At 42.4% G+C, this 22,439-nt stretch overlaps 1 protein-coding gene across 3 annotated transcripts in view; it reads right to left on the reverse strand.

Annotated features, from left to right (window-relative positions):
• Positions 1–22,439, reverse strand: part of LHFPL3 (LHFPL tetraspan subfamily member 3) — a 244,267-nt gene that overhangs the window by 33,403 nt on the left and 188,425 nt on the right. The window contains exon 3 of one of the 3 annotated variants that reach the window (XM_048302420.1): positions 4,348–4,375. The exons of 1 other annotated variant lie outside the window; for it this stretch is intronic. In XM_048302420.1, the coding sequence (XP_048158377.1) occupies positions 4,359–4,375 (17 nt within the window). In that variant the 3' untranslated portion in view covers positions 4,348–4,358. Of the gene's footprint in view, positions 1–4,327; positions 4,376–22,439 lie in introns of all 3 variants that reach the window. One more of the 3 variants, XM_048302419.1, reaches the window with a different exon arrangement.

The raw sequence follows: 22,439 nt of genomic DNA on the forward strand, positions 1-22,439 counted from the left end.
AGCAAGTTGGTCTGTGGCCCTCAGCCAGAAAAGCACTTAGATAAGAGCACACCTCTCAGTCCATGGATCATCCTGCTGAATTCATTAGGGCTGCTTATGCACTTCCAGGAAACAGTGTGCTTTGCTGGGCTCAGTCTCAAGTCCCCATTTGCGTAAAGCTCCTTCACATCCCTTGGAGCCATAATAATATGGTGGATGGGGTAGGGATGCTGCCCAGGAGTGCACTCCTTCCTTGAGTTATAACCACACTTCCAACAATGAATGAGTGAGTGTGCTTCTGCTCAAAGTTAAAAAGCACCATTCTTTTGGGTTGTGGGCAACATCAGCCTCAGGGAAGGGAGAGCTGTGCCTGCACACTATTCCAGTGATAAACACAGAGACTCTTGTTTACTCCCTGCATAATATGACTTTGAGCTCGAAGTTGGCAATGCTGGAGAGAATCAGCACACGGCTGATAACAACAGGTGGGGGCAGAGGAAGGAGTGGTGTGTTACCTTTTTTGTTACAGATGGCTCCCAGAGCCCCAGAGATGGCACTGCAACAGCAGTTTGAGCAAGGGACGGGTCAAATGGAAATGTCAGGACAGAAGACCCTGCAGAGATGACAGAGACTAGCATAAGTATCTAGCAGCAAAGGACAGCCAGAGATTAGGACATGAGACAAGAAATGTCCTGATGAAGGCATGTCTAGCTCTGTGGTGCACAGAATATCTGAACACAGGGAACAGAGGCAACTCAACAGTAGGCAAGTGAGCCAGACAGTGACCGTTTCAGAGAGCACTGACTTTTGCTTAATGCTCTTGTGGGGCAGATGAAGCAGCAAGCAGTAGCAGAGTGGACATATTCAAGGCCACCCAGCATCAGTGTGAGGAGCTCTGTGCCTGCCTGGGAAGCACAGAGGGTGTCATGGTAACTGAGACTTCAGAGACAAGCCACCAGGGCAAGAAACCAGTATCCTAATCTGACATGGTCAAAAACGTATGTGGCTGAAGAGTGAATGAAATTGTAGGAGACCGTTTAGATCAATGATGGCATTCTGTGAGTAATTTTCTGAGGATTTAACCTTCATGTGGGGAATAAAACTGCACTGTAGGTCTTTAGAAAAACTATTCCTGTCATTTGCTTGGAATGATGTAACTGGCAAAAGTAACTGTGTTGCAGGATTTGGTGAAGGATGGAGGCTCTGAGGCTCAAGGAGGAAGGCAGATGAGACAAGAGGGCCTGTGGAGGAACACATGGGACCATGATCCAGGGGGCCACAATGGCCCTGTGGGTGCTGCTGGTGTTGGCTGAGTGTGTAACATTGGCCTGTTGTCATGCTAAGAGGCAGAAGCAGTGTGCAGTGGAGTTACACCCTTGTGTGTGTGTGCACAAGAGGGAGATGACGACATTCAGCAGTCTGCAGCAGTTCTTGAGGTCTGTCCACTCCTACCAGTGTATTTATGTCCTGGTGTCAACTGTTTATATGTGCACACAGTTTAGAACCGTGATTACGTTTTTTGGCTGAGGCTTTTATCGTCATTAAAATAAGAGAATCATACTAAAACAGGCAGGAGGAAACTTCAGGAGGTCACGTGGACCACTTCTTGTCCCAAGGTAGGCTAATTGCACCAGAGTCACTTCTGATGGTGCTGAATAATATATCCCTAGGGCTTTACAACACTGGAAAGTCACAGCACCCTTAGGGAATTGTTTCCTCTGTTCACTCTCCCCACAGCTGAAAAGGCTGTGGGAATGTTGTTCATCATATCTGATTTGAATATTTCTTTCTGGAATTCAAAACATGGTTGCAGGTGCTATTACCTGCATATGGGCACTGGAAACCAAAACCACTCTCATTTATGGACTGCTCCCTCACACTTATAAAATAAGAGAACTGCATTGGAGACATCCTTGGCATAGAAGGAAATCAGTGGGGAAACCAAGCTTCTTCCAGCAGCGCTGGGCTTACACAGAAACCAGAGATGGCTGAGTAAGGACATCAGCATGAGAACCCCAGATTATACAAATGAATAGGCAGAAACGTTGCAGGACTTAGCAGCTCTCTGCCAGATACGGTAACTGAGAGACAGCTGGTTCCATCAAGCCTGTACTGGGGGTCAGAGAATTGAGAGGAGGGAGGTGGCAATCAAGGGGATTAGCCCAATTCAGGGAATCTGAATTTTGAACTAAGACTAGTTTAGGGGAAGAAAATGGGAGCAAAAATGCTTAATAGGGTACTTTGGGAAGATGGGCTACTTCACAAGACTCAAAGACGAAGTCAGGATCCTTAAGTGGTGCTAGAGACAGATCTGTGAGTTGTCTTCAATAAAAAATGGTCTGTGGACATCCATTCACCCTACAACTGTGAGTAGATATTGGCCATTGTTTTTTTGCTGTGCAGGATGAGAGGAGATGGGTCTTCTGGCAACAAGGGGAGGAGGTGGGAGGTTGTGGAGTGGCCCAGCTCTGTGTATGTTATTGCTCCAGCATCCCTGAGGAGACACATTTCTTGGGGAACCAAGCTGAAGAAGGAGCATTGTGACTTTTTGGCAGGTGTGAACAGAGATGCACAGCACTCCTGCCTCAGGGCCTCAGCTGAGTCTCAGAGCTCTGACTGCTGGCAGGAACTCACTGAGGAGAAGGAGGCAGGGAAAACACAACCCCTTATTGATTCTCTTTCTTTTCTGCAACCCATCCCCAGCACTAACCATATTTGAAAATACAGCTTCCAGGCTTCTTTTAAAATGGTTTAAAAAAAAAAATCTTAGCTCTAGAGAGAATTATTTTCCAGCCTTATTTTTCCCTGGCTTTGAGTTTGCCATTGACGTTAATTAGGACTTCCTGAGCCTCGTTAGCCTGGTGTTTTCCTTTGTTACTGAGAACAGCGAAGGTGACCTTGTTCAGTAGGTGGATTTTCTCAGCTCTGACAGTCTAATCATTAATGTCTTAGGAACAGAGGTAGGGATCTTACACGGGAAACTTGAGAAGAGCTATAAAAACATCATGTAGACAGCTGGCAGTGTCAGCTGGCATAGCTCCAGTAATTCAAAAGTAGAAGTGTTTCTGATAAGTCATCTTGATCTCACACAACCCATGCTATTCAATAAGTATTTTTGTTGCATAATAAGAAAACAACAAATATCTATCTGTGTAAGCTCAGTTGCAAGTGGTTGAACTGGGTATACTGAGAGTAATAACTGCATTCAACAAGCTCCATTTTATTATCCAGGAGAGTGGACCAGTCAGTCACCAGAACACTGATCTCTGGTGATCTGGTTTTGAATGAAGGCTTACAGCATAACTAAAGTTATTTTGGTGGTTTCACTCTGCTCCCCACCTGTACAGTCATGAAACCGTAGAATCATTGACAGCTCTAAGTAGGAAGGGACTTCTGAAGGTCACGTATTCCAACTGCCTTCTCAAAGAAGATCCAAACAGAGCAGGTTACTCAGGGTCATGTCCAGTCAAGTTCTGAGGATCTCCAAGGATGGAGATGACACTATCTTGCTGGGCAACCTGGTCAATATTTGACCAGCCTTATGAAAAAAATAAAACCCACCAGCATGCTTAAAATATGAGTGAAAATCCTGTGAGAAAAGAAACTCAGGAAGGGAATAACTGAATTCTGCTTCTCCATACCAGGCAGCACCACAAGACTCATGTGGGTAAGTACATTTCAAGCTGCTGTGATTGGTCTCACCTTCATAAGCTTTACATACACTAAGATTAAAAGAACTATATAAACACAGGAAAACATCATATTTGCCCACAGTAGTCTTTTTTTAACAGAGACTGTGAAAACAACATTCGTAATTCCGATGTGTCATCTGCCACATGAAGCAAGAGTTTGACAACAGAGGAGTCACAAAGCATTGGTGGTAGCAGAGCCGTCCTCATCAGCCAGCTGCACCAGGAGCAGGCTTGACTTCCAGAGAAGGCAAACCAGGAGTGGCTGCTTTCCCCTGGCAAGCACAGAAGGGTCGATTCTGCTCCTGACCCATTTGAACTGCACACTTCAGCATTTGTACCGTGGATTTCTAAACAGCCACATCCAGTGGGGTCCTGATCCTAGCAGGTACTTCGGGAGGTCACTTAGGAACGACATACACAGCTTGCAGATTTGCCACTAGCAGCTGCCACAAGCTACCGAAAAAGGCAGAATATTTAGACTACACAAAACCAAAGCTAAGCTGGAATATAAATATCAAATGAAACGCTTACATGTTGCTGAACATGCTGCCTAACATCAGAAACACGAGACAACAGCAGAAAGCCATGCAACGCATTTTGGCAGAAGCACGCAAACATTTCACAGCTTGTCCCCTGGATGCCATGCTCACACTTACATTAGTCTGTGTCATACTACCTTAACTTGTTTTAAGCATTTCCATCATCTGTGAGGTAGGGAGGGAAAAACAGAACAGTTAAGGTATAATCAAGTGAGATCTTGCACAATTTGTAAACAGTCTCATTATTGGCTGTAGTGTGCAGAGTGTGAATGGTTCAGGCTTCTGTCTCAACTTATCCAGGCAGGGAACTTTCTGAAAGCCAGATAAGTGATTCAATGGATTATTAAGGAGGTAGATGAAAACAACTGGGATTAACAGAGAAGGAAATAGTGACAGAATATAAATAAACACATAAACAGATGAAGAAGTTTGGTGTTGGTAAGATGCATTTTTTTGCATGTCAGAATCAAAACACGCAGTAATATCTTTTGATCAGTGAGCAATTTTAAACACTATGTTAATCAGGCTACTTCAAAAATATTTGAATAAAAATGCAAAATTAAAAACCAAACACCTACAAATCATTACAATGAATTAGACCAAAGATAAAACTGTATCAGTTATCTCAATATGGACGGATCTGTAGAAGTGTTTCTTCTAGGTGAGAAATTACAGTGATAAAATAAAAATGATACATTAAGAGCTTGTTGATACATTGCTCCTAATTTTTGATTATACTTCCAAAATCATAGGTACCATTTGAAAGACCCAGCCTACCAAATCCTTTTATGCACAAACTTTCCTATTGGCTTAGAATTTAAGGTTAGACGTGCACTGTGCTTTTAATTATGCACCCACAGAAGCCTTCTCTGGTGCGATCTTGTGCCCATGCTACCTTGAGAAAGACCAGGGGAGCCTAACAGTACTTTGGCTCTCGAAGTATCTACAGTCATCTGTAATTACTCCTGTAATTTATTGTGAATTTACAGTACTTTGCACAGTGCATAAACCTTTCATGTCTGATAAGACAGATACTAAGTCATCTGAAAGCTAGAGGATTTGTATCAAGAAAAAAAGTATTTTTCACATCTACACATTACACTACTAAACAGCTAAAAATCTGTAACAAGATGGAGGAAACAATTATCTCCTGAGAGAGTGGCAGAGTAATCAATTGCCCTAAACTTCTGATATTCAAGGGAAGCCTAAAAGGAGATACTAAAATAGATAGAATTTGAGACGTTATTTCAAAACAGTAATTTCTTAACTAAGAACAAAGACCAATGGTTCCACTATCACTTGAAAACTGTTTTGAAAAGAATTTAAGGACTTTACTGTGGGTTTAACATATAAATCAGAAAGAGCCAAACTACCACCAGAGCTGTATTTTCTAGCTGGGCCTAATGTAGAAGAACTGCAAAATACAGCAGAGAAATTACATACAGTAGCTGGAAATATCTAAATGCATTGATTATGTGATTGGCATGTCCCTGCTGAAAATAATCAATATATTGACTTTTCTGAAGATTCACAGTAGGCAGTAAGGAAAAAAAAATCTGTGTATGTGTGTATGTACTATTTTTTGAAAAAAGAATTTGATTTCTGTCTTTCTTGGAAGCTGTGGCTGTTTGTACACTGGTACTGGAGTGCCTTCATTGGCTTATCTCTACCATTATTTCAGCAATGAAAAATAGAACAAATAGAGATGCTAAAGGATGCACTGGATGAGTACTGAGATACAAAGCAAGGCAGCTGTCTCATTTATAATGCTGAGAAAAAATGAGGTAAAGTAGCTTATTAAGCAAGTAATAGTGATAAAATTTTCCTATATTCCTATTTTATTTTGATCCTTCTGCACTGTGAGAGCAAACGATCAGGAATTTGTAGCGATGTAATCATGCTTGGCTCCCTGCCTCCTCCGGCACATCCTGGTTAAGTGGAACTGATGCTGTTTTGTGCAGATTAGGTGGCAGCCGTTACAATTCAGAAGCATTACACCAATTGGATACACTTGGGAAATATCCTTGGAAAACCAATTCTTCATTCAAGCAGTGAGGAAGGCTCCCACGCACCTCATGCTCTCCCTTTCCCCAGACACTTGAGCATTCCCTGGGATCACCCAAGGATGTCCCTGCCTGCCCAGCCCTGCAGCACATACAGTCTGTGTGGCCACCTAAGGACATGGGATGTGCGGTCCCTTCCCTTCCCTGGAATGCCATTGAGAAGACTCAGAGGAATTTGGGCACTTTTTCCTGTCCCAAGGGCCTTGGTTAAAGTTCACCATACCCATGGAGATGAAGGCTTGGTTATCACCCAGTTAACATAAAACATATGTAAGGAGAGTCCATCTCATGGCTCAAGTGTCCTGGGGGATCTGCACAGGTTTGTTGTCCTGGGCAACATCTCCTCTCCGCTGGAGCCTCTTCTGCCATACTCTTAGTTAATTCAATGACTGTTTCCCCTCCACACATACATAAGTCTCATGTAGCCACAGTAGGAATTATTTCTGGCACTTAACTTGTTAATGAACAATGTTTTCCTTTGATTGGAGGTAAAACTTTTGTCCTTCCTTGAGTTCCTCCTTGGCATCTTTCATTGAGGGATGTCCCTTTCACTTAGCCTTTCTTTCTGCATCAGTCTGTACCTCAAAATACACACACAATATAGGTTTCTAAGCAGTTTAAGAATATATAGCACGTCTGTCTCCTGAGCAAGTCCAGCCATGGGAATGACCCAGCTCTTGGTGGTGAACTGCAAAGACTGATCCCCTGTCTTTTCTCTGCTAAACCATGATGATGCATGTGAGATACTGGCAGGCTTTGTGGCCATCTGGGGATGTGCCCACATCCTTGTTTCAGCTGGGATTGGGAGAATGTTTCTGAAGTGAATTTCCCAGTTACTGTGCTTGTTCCAGCTGCTAATGGGCAACTGCGGGGCCAAGCAGGAGCTTGGCTGGAATAACATCATCTCCCCACCATGCTGCTGGCACGGATTCTGGGCCCCCAGCACAAGCTGTTTCCTCCTGCAGTGCTGCTCCTATTGCTAATGTAGACGTTGCCTGACTGAATCCTGCTGACTTGATTGATTCTATTTAAATCAATGTGATTGTTTGTACGAACAAAGTTGATAGAACTGATCCTAAGTGGCATTTACTCCACCATGCTATTTGGCATATAAATCAGCTGTTTGGGGCAGTGGTAACTGTTTTGTTACCACTGTGACTTTTAGGGAAATCTGTTAAAGAAAATAAAGAAAGTCGATATTTGCAGAGAAATAACTGATATTAGCATTTGACTGGTCTTATTTAGATACATAGAGCAGACTTGCTCTGGAGGTAGTTTAAAGAGATTTTTCTGTCTTTTGGGATCCTCGAAATAATCAAGTTCATTATAATGCCTTTCTTCCAAAATATCATATACATTGATGAATTATGCATTTGGTTACATAGTTTTAAATCTGAATAGGGCTGTTTGTACCCAGTAATAAAGTATTCTTTTAGCTTTTTTTAATGGTTACAGTAAAATTCTGCATGATGTATATCGCAAGTAGTAATTTTCAGCTACAAATATTGATGACATCTTGCCTATGGTAATGAACAGGTTTTAATATTACAGTAAAGCATGTTCTTTCTTCTTAATTAGTCTCCAGTGATTAAACACTCAGATTATTTACAAAAAGCCGAACACAATGGAAAGGAAGAATAACAAATGCAATGGCTGTATTCCCAGGGTCACATGCAATTCATCTTTACTAAGGTAGCTGAGCCTCTATAGTCGCAAGGCGTTTATGAAATAATAGGGAGAAAGCTTTAGGTTAAGCATATTTAGTGTAAAAAGTATCTTTTAAATTTGTTTCTTAAGATGAAATTCTCCTATTCTTGAGGGAAAATTAAAGTGCTCGATGAGTTAAAGCCACAGACATCTTGCAGTAAGATATAAGAAGCCTTGTCAGATCACTAACAGAAACAATCTTTATGATGCTGAGATTTTGTAGCTTATAATTAAACATCACTGTCCAGCCTCTGTAACCTGTATCATCATCACATGCCATATTTTATACATCGCAGCAATTAGTGAATCATACTGGGCACATTTAGAAGGTGGCTTTCTGTCAGGAGCTGATGATGTAGTGACTCAGCAAGGCATCAGAAAGCTTTGCTTGTGCTAAGGCTTTGTGCACCTCTGGGGGAGCTGGACCTGCCAGACTAATACAAGGGGCTATTTTTGTAACATCCAAAAAGTTTCTGCTGTACATCAAAGTGCACTAGCTGCTTATTTTAGGTGACAGCAACTCTTACATTTGTCTTGAACAATACAGTCTTTAGCACTTTTTTGGTATGTACTTCTCCAAAAAGAAAATTTCCTATGAAACATTTCATCGAAGAAGGGCTTGCAATTTGAGATCATCAGAGACATTTTCATCCTGTGCTTCAAACGTTCCAGTAAATTAACGGCCCACGTACCAAAGGTAAGAGGAAGTCATGGCATATTGGGGAGTACTCTGAACATGTAATTTGGGACAACATGAACATCTGGATTTGTGCCCTGCTCTTGAGCTGAGCCAGGATTTGGCCCCAGGCAGTACCAAGAGCCTCTTGAAAAGGGGCTCCTCCAGTTGGTCTGGCTGTCTAATTACTGTCTTAATTTTTTTCTCCCATCAACCAAAATCTCACCCTCCTTCCCAGACGCTCACTTGTTTCCATTCTTGAAATGAACTTGCCTGAAAGCTGCTCTTTTCCCACATTCATAGCATTCCACAAACAGATGGGCTGTGAGTTACCTTCACTGGGCTGCTCTTAAATCTGCCCGTGGTGTTTGGAGAATTAGTCTGAGCATTTTGCCCTGACTCGTGTCTCTTCCCTTGTGCCTGACCTAATAGGATCCTTAAAAAAGTGTGAAGCAGAGGAAGATGTGAGGTCACAGATGTGTCCCCAAGATCAGAATCAAGAACTTCAAGCAAGTTCTAGAGAGATGATGGAAATTACCTCTGAAACCAGGTAATTTCACGAAAGATGTCCTTGTTTAACACTTGGCTTTCACAGTGTGCCCTTTTTTTGTGTAAATCTCAGAAGGGTATTGTCAAAGAGGTTGCTGTTACAAACTCCAATGGCACAGTGAAGTGACTTGGAAAAGGTGACACCAGAGTCAACAAAGGCACTGAAATTGGAGTGACCTTTTCTGTGTCATGGCCTGACTCAGCTCTCCTTGCTCCCACTACTCCAATACCACTGCAGCTGCCTTCCCTGCTCCTTTTCGCTGTTGCTTTTTCATGGTCCCCTCCCAGCTGCCCATCCCTGCTCACCAAAGCACTCACCAAAGTCCCCACCAAAGTCTCTTAGTTGGCGTGTGCTCCCGGGTCTTGCTTGGCAAAATGTAGCTACATTTGCACTTTTCTAAATGGGGATGGATTACTTGTGTGCTTAAAAGCTTTGCTGGATGGAGACCTGGACTCTAGAGCCAGACCCACCTTCATTGCTGGAGCCTGCAAGGAGGAGGAGAAGACATTTTTCTCCTTCTCACATGCTGACCAGGAAAGGGGTGAGCAAGAGAAGTAGAGAACCCTGACTTGGTTTCTGCAGTGCACTGCTGTCAGCAAAGCACTGGGCAATGAGGCTCTGAGAACCTGCCCAGAACCCAGAGCATCCTGGGGAGAGCTAATAGCAAGGCTGAGCTGAGAAGTAGTTCTGTCATATTTTTTAATAAAAACATTTGGAGAAAAGTTTTCCTCATTGACTTTTGAGAAAAGAAACACCTAAAAACCCAACAACAAATTTTATGCAGGCAGCTATTAATAGTAGTGTAAATATTAGTTTTATACTAGAAGAACTAGTAGTTATATTAATACTTGCCCATATAAAAAGCATTTTGGGGTTTTTAGTAGGAACAGGGTATTAGTAATAAAAATCTTTTCATTTCAGTAGCTCTTTTGTGTGCAAAACATGTCAATGATTGTATCTAAGTCACACAACGCAGGGGTGCTGGAACCTCATTTACCTAAGCTGTTTAAAAGCATCCTGTTGTGCCTATTATTGTAAAAACACAGCATTTAACACCCTATTGAAAATAAAAACTATTTTTCTTACGTGTTTTCCCAACTGAAGCTTATTTCCACTATTTTCTTGGAGAAGCAACAAAGTTTGGGCTTAATCTTCTCAATTGCACCTTCAGTATTCATCCCTTTATGTTATTACCATCAATGCATGATTTTTAAAAGTCCATTCCTGAAGTTATTTCACCTATCAAATGGTTTGGGTTTGCTTCTGAGGTGTATGTCTTATATAGTAAACTTTCCTGTAGTATAAAGGACAAAGATTTCTTTGCTGAACCACTACAGTCAACAGGAATTTCAATATCCTATATCCATAGCAGTTAGGTGAGGTCTCTTTTAGTTTCTTTCCCTTTTAGGTTGCTGCTTTTGTTTTGGGTCTCCCTAGACTCTCAGCATGGCAGCATGAGCTGAAGGTTCTCACCACGGCTGCTGTAAGAATCATTGATTTTTTTGTTCAGTAGCAGAAACTGAAAAAAAAGGATTTCTGTCAACCTTTTGAAATGCAATTCTGAAAAAATTAATTTCAGATCAGCAAAATACATGATTTGAGGGACATGGTATAAAAGTAGAGGAAAAAAGCCTGGCATCACAAAGTGGAAGGACAAGGTATGGCAGCTATTCTTCCCTGACCTGGTGTTCAAAGGAAGATGTTCACTGAGGTCAAAACCCACTCTGCTACACGCAGAGATTTGAGCCAAAGCCCTTCTTTTACTAGAGATTTCTCTAGCTCCAGTCAGAGGTCACCTGAAATAAGATGTTCTCCAGCTCTCCTGTTGTGACTATTTTACTTTTCATTGCAACTGTACAAATGCTCAGCAGTTGAGCAGAGCAGAGCATGTATTTGAGTGAGTTTTGTGCCTGGTACAACCTTTGGTTGAGACACAACATCATCAGGTTTTAGCTTGGTGGCAAAGGCCAGTGAAGCCATTTACATCGAATTAGATCACACTGAAAGAACAGGTTTCAGACACATTCCCAAGAACTTCCTGTCAATGTGATGGATGAGCAGCAGCTGCCCTGGAGGAGGGGAGTGGGGGCTCCTGTCTCCCAGGCAAGGGAGGGCTGGAGCCACTATTGCTGAATTTGACACAAGTTCATAAAGAATTATTATGATCCAAAATTGCATTTTTTAATTAATAAAAGAATGAAAAATGCTGTTTCCAAATGCTGCTCACCCCTTCTGAGCATGAATCATGAACATTGAGAATCCCACTTTTTGTGATAGCCCATGCAGCCCATATGATGTCTACCTGTGCACATAGGAGGGCTGCTGGTTAATCCTTGTGAATCATTCAGCTCAAGGAATGTGGTGGTCAAGACAATAACTTCCTTCAATTTCCTGGTCTCTCTGTCAAACAGCCCTAACCTGAAGGATCTTCACATTGGTGTTACCTTACTAATCCCACTGGTTTAGATTTGAAAGTCCCAAGGCAGTATGGCAGTTCTCTTGTACATATTATTATTTTCGTATCTAAATCTTCTTTAAATATTGGGCAGACTCTCTTTTCATAGCTGAGTAGTTATTTCAGTAAGTGTGGCAGTTGATTTACAGTTAGTACTGTGTGCACTTTCTGTAGTGAAGCATAAAATTGAAAGGCTTATGTCAAATTCATTCATACATGGACACACTCAAGAACAAATTAATTTTAAAGCACTCACAGGGTATATAATGTTTATATGTAATGCTTTACAAATCTATAAAGTAATTTATAACATAAAGCCTACTTTAGAAGAGAGCTGTAGTAGAACAGATAGCAGAGTGATTTCAATCTAAAATATCCCAGTGCTACATTCCTCCAGATATCTGCAATTCAGATCTGATAGGAACCATGAGTAATCAGTTTCTAAAGCAAAATTATTATACAAGGAAAGACTCTTAGTGCAATGTCCTCTTGCAAAACCAGGCTATTCTAGGACAAATTAAGTTTTCTAACCATCAGTATGCAGCACACTAGATAAGGTGTCAGATTCAGATCTCAAACTAGTATAAACTGGAAATCACAGCCATGAAGGATCAAGATAAACTCTTAAAGATGCGTATTGGATAAATCTCATGTGTAACTGTAATACCAGGGCCCTTGTAATTAACATCAAGGGCATTTTCACCCCGTGAGAACAGATGCCTTCAAGCTGACACTACTGTTGTTGTCCTTCTCTTCTGGATGGCACAGACCATGGAGGGTACCTCTGCACAGGGTAAGTGTCTTCCCTGTGCCATTCGAGCACAGGTTCTTTGAACGTCCTTCCAGTGTTTTGTGTTTTGGAGAACCTCCAGCTTCTTTCTGCTTTCTCTGGAAGAAGGAGCTGCCAGCACTGTTCAGCATCAGCCTCTTGCTGCATAGGACCAAGGGAACCAGAAACCAAGAGAGGAGCACCTGTCTCTGACCACAGCCAAGCTTCTTCTCTGCTTTATCATGCCTGTAAATTCCCCCACACTGAGGACTTATCATTAGCAAATGTGGTAGGCAATCATCAGAAACATTCAAAGACAAGCAGTCACCCAAATTCAACCCTGATGTGAGCAGCTACAGCTGTGCCCAAATTGCTGGCACAACAGCCTGGCATGGACAGGAATGAGTGCTGAGTCTAAGGAGTTGGCACAAGCCAGCTGGTGTGACATAGCTACTCCAGCTCCCTCCCCACATTTTTTTCCAGGGGCATTCCTGCTCTCTGCAAGCAGCCACTTAATACACTAACAGCTCAATGAGTAAAATATACAGCAATGGCTGTGAACTGCTGCTGAGCTCCTCTTCCCACTATTCATCCCACTTGGCATGTGTGTTGCACCTGGGTAGCTAACTCTGTAATTTGGACACAAGTAGTGTGTTCCCTCATCTCCTCAGGAGAAACAGAGATATAATCAGAATTTAGAGTAGCTTCTAAAAGGTGCATATTTCAAAGGTGAAATTGCAACATAAAGCATTCAGAGAAACTATAACCCAAGTACCACCTGTGTGCAGAAGGGGGAAGGAAAATATCATTCTTTGTAACAGCCAGTGGAGGCAGACAAAAGAGTCTAACTCAAAGCAGCTGTATCTACTCCTTGCATCAGAGAGAGGAAACCCTGGTTGCAGTCCCCTCATGCAGTGAACTTTGAGATATTTATAAAAAGTGGAACAGCTTCCACAGTGCAGGGCAAAAAAGGTCACCCCAGCACAGCTGGGCTGGTAACCAGCCAGTACAGCACAGCCACAGCAATGTGGCTTATGAGGCAATGGGATCATCCTTCAACACAGCCACGCAGGCCGGGGGTCAGCACGGAGCTGGGTGGGGCGATGCTCACACAGGAGGAAGAGCTGAGCCGTGCCCTTGTCTTCTCCTAGATGCTGGGACCCTGTTTCTCAAAAATACCTAATGACATTGGGTGCATTAAACTTCTCAGCACAGGAATTGGTTTTGTTGGACATTCTCTTTCTGAAAGTCAGTTCAAACTGGGTCCCCCAAAAGTCCTTTGGAAAAGGAGACTGCTAGTCTCCTGTACCACATTCCTCCTCACAACCGCTACATTGCCAACACATGTGGAGGAATAAAAGACCTTATTGCAGCAGGAAAGGCTGAAAAAGGAAGAACTATTAGTCTGAAATTCTGCTATGAAAGAGGAAGATTTCAAAGGAACCTGAAGAAAACTTGCATCCAGCTCAGTGGGAATGCCTTAGGTGTAGACTTCACCTACTTTGCAGCAAGCCGGTTAGTTCTGCAACCTTACCTTTTGCTTTTAACAAAGGGACTCCTAAAATTTGCTTTATCATCAGAAGGCAATGGCTGACAGCCAGGAAGCACAAGAGCAGTGGGGTGCTGGAGGAGCCCTCCCCCAGCCCCACGACAGCCACTGCCCCAATGCAGCAGGGAGGCAGCTGCACGAGTGCCGGGCTGGGGGCTGTGCCATCTGCCGAGTGCTTTGCACACTCCTGTTTTGCACACTCCAACACTAATAAATATCCCCGATGTTAATAATTTGCACTGGAATGTTCTGTGACTTCTTTATGCCTCAGGTTGCACTTTTTTCTTTAAAGTTTCAGCACGGCAGTTCAGCATTTTTTTAGAACCTGTATCGTTGCCTAAGGAGTTCCTGACTCCAAGAGGAGACAATATTCATCAGCTTTCCTGTGGCTGTCACAATAGTACTGAAATATTAAATAAATGGTATTTGGGTTGAGTTTTTTTAAATTTTGATTGTGAAAATCAGTCATAAAATTCTTGACAATTAGATGTCAGTGTAGACCTATCCCACCATTGCTGTGCAGGTGCAGAGTGCTCCGGAGTGTTGTATTCACAAGGTGGTGGTAGTGTGAAGCCACGGTGCTGTAGCACCCACCTTTCAGCGATCTAGCCCTCCTAAAGCAGTCACAAAGCAGGATGTATATAGGGAGCTTGCAGCTCGAGGAGAGAGATGGGTTCCTAAGCTTGGGATCCAGGAAAGGATCTTAGAAAATGCAAAGGCCAGGATGCATTTGAAATGAAAGCCTGCTGAGCTCTGCATAGAACACAGAGGACATGCTCAGGTTTTCCTGGTTGGTGGAGAGCTTCTTCTACTTGAGAGCATTTCTATGGACCCCTGGTGTTTCCTAGCCTTGTATTCCAGGCAGACAGTTATTGTCTGTCCTCCCTTCTACTGTATTAAATCTTTCAAGGTGGCTGTCACTATGAAAAGTCTGCTGGGACTGCCCTGGACACCTCTGCAGTGCCAGGAGGGGATGAAGTCTTGATCTCTGTCTGTGGTGGATACTCATTCCTGGCCAAGATTGTCTCCTTTGATGATGTGCTGTGTAAGATTTTGGGTAGGAGGGAACACTCCATGGAGATCACCAAGTCTCCTGTCCAGGCCTAAATAAAAATCTCCTACAGATAGGTCCTCTGACTGTGTGGACAAGGGAATTATTGAGTAAATGTTTGTATAAATGCCAGAAAAATGCTGATTAACAAATTACATTTGTTTCTCTCAAACACAGCCATCACTTTCTCAATGAATTGACATGAAAGGGTTTCTCTCTTGAACTGGCTTTTTAATTGTGCTGCTGAGGAGGCAGGTAGGGTGCCAGGGTAAATAAGCACTTGCAGGGCTCTCTGAGATTATGGCTGGAGATTGCCTCCAGCTGCCAAATGAACACAGTGAGAGTGAAGCTCGCAGTGTAGACAAACATTCTGCTACTGCCCCAGATTTCAAGTTAGCTTGTATAAAGTGTGGACTTATGCAATATATGTGCAATATAAAAGACTTTCTAAGGTGTTTGACTTGATATTCCAGGGCATAACATTAGCATTATGTAGGTTTAATAAAGCACATAGGAAACAAAAATGAAGAACTGCTTTCCCTGAGCACCATTTGGCAATAAGCCATCATCATTTAACAAGGGGGTTCCTAGTAGGGATGTATAGAGACTAAATGTTCCTAGACCTAAAACTGCTCATCAGCAGTGCAGATGCTACATTGCATCATGGCTGATAAAATCTGCAGCTTGCACAAGAATCGATGTTATGTTTAAAAGATGAAGAGAAGGCAGTGATATGAGACCTGTTGCTTGGTCAGACAAATCCGCTGTTTTTAAGCCAAATAGAGAGTTAAACTCCACAGAAAAAGAAATAGTAGCAGCTCCAGTTAAGTGCTGTTTTTTCTCTAAAGGATTTAGAGGCCAAACAAGAAGACAAAAACTCAAGTCCTCTAATAACTCAGAAGGCTAATGAGACCTTGACTGGCTAAACAGGGGATGCTGGGATGGAGGCAGGAGCCAAGACTAACAGTGCTATCTGCAGTCTTAGTATCCACTGAGGAGGCTGAAAAACTGGGAAAGAGGCAGAGAAGAACTGCCAAAGTGGGCCAAAGACTACAGAAAGCACCTAATGGGGAGACAGAGGTTTGGAAAGCACTGTCTGTCTAGTTTATCACAAAGATTGAAAAGTCTTGATTACAGAGAATAACTCTTCACAGAGACAAATGAGCTCTTTATTTTGGTGGAAAAGGATGAATGGTTAAAAGGTGAAGCCAAATATATCTGGAGTGGAAGTTAGGCAAAACATGTTAATAGTGAGGGTTTGAAACAAGCAGCTGAGGTAAGATAAGGAGTCTGCAGTGCTTGATGAAGATGTCTCAATGCTTTTCTGAGACAATTTTCTTGCATACATGCTACGTTTCAGTCCATCCCAATAAGGGCACAAATGGGTGATATTTTAAGAGTGGTGATAAAATCTAGTTGTCTTCTCCAGCTTCAAGCTCTAGGACCCTGTATGAGCCATCTGGAGGCACACAGAGGTGCACATGCTAGCTGAGGGTCTTGCAGGGAGAAGAGGCCCCTCCTTGCTCTTTCTCTCTTTCCACCAGGATAGTCATGTCAGGAGCCAGCACTGGCATTCTGTCCTAAAGCCTGGCTTGCTGCGCTTCCAAAATGCCTTGCAGCACAATGAACGCCTTGCTTGTCTGTCCTCATTGAAACTGTTCTCAGAGCAGAGGGCACAGCAGGACGTTGTAGGGGTGACCACATTGGCTCCCACCTGTCCCGGGCAGAATGGGCAGCTTGGGGCACTGAGCCAGGCTGACGCAACTCCTGCGGGCGCTGCCTTCCTCTGGGGAATCATTCAAGAGAACAACCTGTGTTCTCATCCTGAGAGAGCTTTCTACCCAAGACTCAAAACTTTCTCTTCACTAAAATATGTATCCTCACTCTGTTTTCTCTCTCTCTTCATCTTCCAGAGATAAACAATTATTTTTTTCCTCAGTGGAGCACCAACATCCTTCAAAATGCCGATTAGAGAGCTTCACCCTCACTTAGCTGGTGAGTTCAGCTGTGCAGGCTGTGGGTGTCAGTCCTGCACTCTGGACTAGAACTTCTGTGTTGTGGCTCTGCCTTTGCATCCAGCAAATGGTTCCCAGTATATTTAGAATATTCAGTCTATGGCGGGATTGAACGCAACAGGCCTAAAAGGGTCAAAATAAGGTGGGTATGATGTCACCTGTAGCAAAACAATAATTCCTACCTTCTTTGAAGCTGATTGTAGCTGCTTTTTATTCTCTTAAGTTGTCAGTCTCATGGCAAGAAGCTGGCAAAAATTAACTCACACGCTTGGCTTTGCAACAGGAAGGTGAGTGTGTCATGCAATGATGTTTAGGGCTTTTATCAATTTATCTATGACAAAATGCCTCTCTTTAGAGAGAGGCAATCTAGGCTGGAAAAAAAAAGAGAATGCTGACATTCTATCCTGGTATTTCTAGAGTTTTTAAGCATGGAGAGTCCTTTACTCAGCGTTTAAAGAAATTGTCAAATCTTCATATACTTACTATGGAACAGCGAAAGTCTGAACAGTGGTAGCAGTGGTGGAGCAGCCCTGGGAGACAAAAGATATGTGGACTGAGCCTGAACTTGCAGTGCTTTCTGTTAACCCAGATCCCATGTCTGAGACCCTAGAGTATTCAGTCCTTAGAGGGAGTAACTTTCCTCCAGCTCCGGAATGGTTCCCAAAGAGTAATCTCTGCTGACAAGCAGCAGATCATAGATGCTCAGCAGGCAATTGACTGGTCTCATGATGATGCAGTAAGAAATTTAAGATCCTGCTCTTCTCCCAGGCCATTCTCATTCCATCAGGACTCCACACATATTTTCTTCCTATGACTTTCCAGGGAAAGGAGCTGCTGTAGCAGTTGAGTTACAAGGGACAAAGCTGTTTCTTGAGAAATATAACTCCTCAATGTGTGGTTAAGCACAGAAATATTTCCTGATTTATTTATTTGTTTGTTTGTTTTTAAGAATGTAGAGAGGGGTAATAAATGGTAAAACTAATGTGTCAGTGAAGTGTTTTCAAAAGGATGTAGAATGAGTTATTTGATGGAAAATTGAAAGACATGATTGCACTCTGTGATGAGCATCTACAAGTTTGGCCCTGGTACAATCCATTGACTTTTTTATAATTGTCCTAATTAAATAGTCAGAAGTGAGGTGCAAATTAGACACAAAGACCACATTCACAGGCAATTAAAGCATAGAATTCTGGCCTGTAGAGATAAACATTTAAATCAGCTGATTTAACAACTATTATAAAAACCCTTGCTAACTTGAAAAATAAAGAAATCAATAAAGACATCAGGATAAAATATTTAGAAATGCCAAATGGAGAAATGGAAATTAATGACAATTACAAAAAAAAAAAAAAATCCAAACCCAAATCCCAAAGGTTTTCTCAGAAAAGCACGTTCTAGAGCAACCACTCCACAGTAAAGTAGAGGAAAGCAGAACTTATGAAGACATTAATCAAGGTATGAGTGAAAAGAAAATGAGATGCTTCAGGGCACAAAGATGACAAGAAGCATATCTGTGGCAATAAAGGATGATGGAAATCATACAGAGGGAAATATAACAAAGTATACATGAGGAAAGGATGCAAGCACTGCTGAACACCTACTCTGACAATACAGTCTTTTGCTCTCACTAAGAGCAAAAATCAATAAACTCTGTAGGAAGAAAAGCTTATTAAATCATTGACTGTCCAAGTAGATATTCCTGTTGGCAAACACATTTCTCTGTGTGATGGATGGACACCAGGGTCAAGAGGTCATTCACTGAAGTGATCAGGCTTCATAAAATCCAGATTTGCAAACAGTCGGGGCAGCAGAGGCTCAGTGCAGTTACTGCTGTCAGGTGATTTCCATGTGCTGCAACACCGCAAGTTTGTTTTCAGATCAGTGAGAGGGTTTTAATCAAGGGAGAAGTGGGAAGCACTTCCACAGCCCTGGCCCTGGGCATGCTCCACCCTTGCATGCCCATGACCGGCCACACCGCAGCGCCTGCCCCTGGAGTAGCCACGGGGCTCTGCTCTGGATCACCAGCGCTGTGGTTCACTCTCTCACCCTGCTTGTCCAACATGGAGCCTGGTGGTACAAGTGGGATGAAACCATAACATTGTAATGCCTTGTGTGGAGACACGTCCTACCCCATCATCAGCAAAGGACTCCTGAATCCTAGAACATAAGGGTTTGGCTTGGAAGGGGCCTTCAAAGATCACCTAGTTCAAGCCCAGTGCCATGGGTAGGGACATCAGGTTGCTGAAGGTCACCCTCCATTTGGCACATACCAAAGCAACAATAAAATGCCTCCTTTGAAGCTGTTCTGTGTTTCTTTCACTGTCTGGCAGCAAGCTGTATCTTGATCCAGTTTTATCTCTCCCTGTTGGCTATTTATTTTACTGGTGGGTCTCTCATCCCATTTGCATCAGCCCATTTCTTCCTTATGGCCCCTGCCCCATCCCTACACCCTCTCACCCTCAGCATTACTGACCCCTTTGTGCAAGGTGAAACCACAGAGCTCACTCAGTCACCTGTTGAGAGAGAGAGGCAAAGGAAAGGAGCTTTCAAGGGAGAGCAGTGGACTGTAAACTTCAGGAATGTGCATTTCATCCATAACTGCACAGCTGAGCAGACAAACCTGGGCCACAAGGTCCTACAGGACCAGGTCTCAAACCCAATGCCCAATTTCCTTTTTTCTATGGCACCTTCTTCTGACCAGAGGTGACAGGACTGTACTCTAAGGGAACTCAAACATATTTCCAGGTACACTGCAAGGCTCCATGCAGAGTGGGCTGGATTTTGGTGAAAATGTGAGATCTGGAGATGACATCCATGGAAATGTCACAGGCCTTTCCATAGCTCCCCTCCTTCTCTGAGTTTCCTCTTCCTCCAGTAAGATTTCTGTTCCAACCAATGCAAAATATTTGCATTTCATTAAGTACTTCTTCCTTTAAATGATGCCTCATTACGACTTTCTTTTTGGGTTAGGTATTTAATTTTTAAGCATATTAATTATTTTTTTCTTTTGGAGGGAAGATGGGCATGCCCTGGAGCTTGTGGATGCTCATTTTAGACCAGTGTGGAAGGAGCCTTTGAGGACAGGCTGCAAGTGTCCGTAAATCCCCACAACCCTAATGCTGTGTGTTTACTACTGTGGATTGGGATCTACCCAATTTGACCTTGATGAGCCAACTGTTTTTCTGGCTTTTTTCAGAGTTTCGGGCTGGAGAAAGTACAAAGGGCGTTTTTTCCTTTTCCCGGAATACGAAGTGCTGTATCAGGCTGGTGAACACTTGGGGCTACTTCTGCTTCAATTCAGTCTGAGGAATGACAGGGGATCGAAATAAGCATTGGCCCTTTGGTATTAAAATTTTATTTTGAGATGTTTTCTCCATCCCAAATTCATGACAAGAAAATCTTGTTGTTTGTTTCTTGCAAATTATGGAGAATTTTTACGTTACAGTGTATTTTCTCCTAAATGCTAACATAGCAGAATAAAATCAAAATGATCATGTACATTAATAATAGACTACACACATAAAGAGAACCTTGAGGTGTCTAAACTTTCTGCACATTCTTCTAGATTGCTGATAGCTTTTGTACTTGAATATATTAAAAACAAGAAAAAAAATGAACTAAACTGAAATGTAAATATTTTTGTCTGGAAAAGAAAAATAATTCGTATCAATAAATCACTCATGATTTGTAAATACTCTTTGTTTTCCACCATCAACAATAATCTTTCTATCTGAAAGGAATGAATTTCTAACCTTAAGTAGCTAGCTTACTGTCTAACCTTACTGTAGCTGGCACTATTCAAATAAGTTAGAGCTTAGCAAAACTCTTTCTATCTCAATTTATAATTTTTTCCTCTAATAGAAAGTAAAGCTTGATTTTATTTTACTGTGCTCACACAGCATCACCCCCTTGATATTATGTTTATTTAGCATGAGAAATGAAAGTTTTAATTTTTTTCTTCTGGAAAAAATATATTTGCAGAAAAGAGAAAATCACAAGTACTTACAACATGGTTGGCAGGAACCAACTATGTGGAAAAAATGTTGCCGCTTACTATTTTTCTATTTCTTCGGCATTTTTGGCCATGTTTAGAAGCAATGCTATCTATGATCCATGTGTGTGACACACTTACAGAACCCTGAAAACCTGTGAAAAGCAGAAGGTCAGTGGTGGGCTGTCTCCTGTGTCAGGTAGCCAGGCCAGTGTGTGCTGTTTGATGTCGTGATCCCTTGCTCAAGTACCTGGTTTCCGTGGGAGCATTCAACCATCTGGGGCTTTTGACAAGAGCCACGTACTGAGAAAACACATCACGTCCAGTGGAATGGCTGGGAACTTTGTCTGAGGTAACCTGCAGAAACCAAGCTAAGTGCTAGACATGCAGTTTGAGGACCTTGTTTGCCAAATTTAGTTGTGTAACCAAGGTGTACAAAATTTATCTACAAGTTACTCAGATACCAGAACTGTTCAAACTATTTGTACCCTGACAAAGGTTAAATCAGTTACGTCTGTACTGAACTGCTTTCATTAGTAGGTCAAATATATCATGGGGGCATTTTCTATGGAACTTAACTGATTGATGCCAAGGAGGAAGTTTGCCTTGTAAAGTTACAGGAGGCTTAGCCGTTCAGACTTCTCTCTGGCCTAGTAAAAGATGCGGAATATTTAGTAAATGGCACGATCTAACCCTTGAAGAAATTTTACTGGGGTTCTCAGGAACTAAAAAGGACAATAATCTGGTTTTAATGCAATCAGTGCAATCCCACAGATGGAACTAGTCTAGTTGGAGCCTGCGGTAATCACTGCCACCTATGCAGAGTGAAGGACTACAGTAGGCCAGTGGAGAGAGAAGTTCTTCAGACATTTTCTTTGCAGGAATACTGTATGAAAATAGTTTGAACTATCAATCCCAGAACGACAGATTAATCTAATTTTGGGGGAAAAGCAGAACTGACACTGATGGATGAACGGTGGCAGGAGGGGCTGAGAGCAGCCATGGAGCAGGTGTTAATCCTATTGCTGCATCTAAGCTGAGAAAGGACCTCATCCTCCAGCTCTGATGACTCAGCAGAGGGCAGATATTTAAGGAAAGATCTGACTCTGTTTTCTTAAAAAATTGGCTGTCGGAATTTATTCTGCATGAGGGATGCAGAACTGAGCCCTTGGTTATGGCTGCAAGGTGTTACAGTTCCCCTGCTCCCACTCCTGCCCCTGGAAAACTCCACAGCAAACAGGAATTCCCAAACAAAGTGCTGCATTTCTCATTTGAAGACCTGCCTGTTGAAACTTTTCATTTTTCAATTTTTCTTTGGAGCAATATATTATCAGATGTATTTGATGCCTAATTTAACTTCATTTCCATTTGTCATTATGTTTATGAAATATCTTTCTTTCAGT

The sequence above is a fragment of the Corvus hawaiiensis genome, chromosome 4, assembly GCF_020740725.1.
Source record: "Corvus hawaiiensis isolate bCorHaw1 chromosome 4, bCorHaw1.pri.cur, whole genome shotgun sequence".
Lineage (NCBI taxonomy): Eukaryota > Metazoa > Chordata > Aves > Passeriformes > Corvidae > Corvus > Corvus hawaiiensis.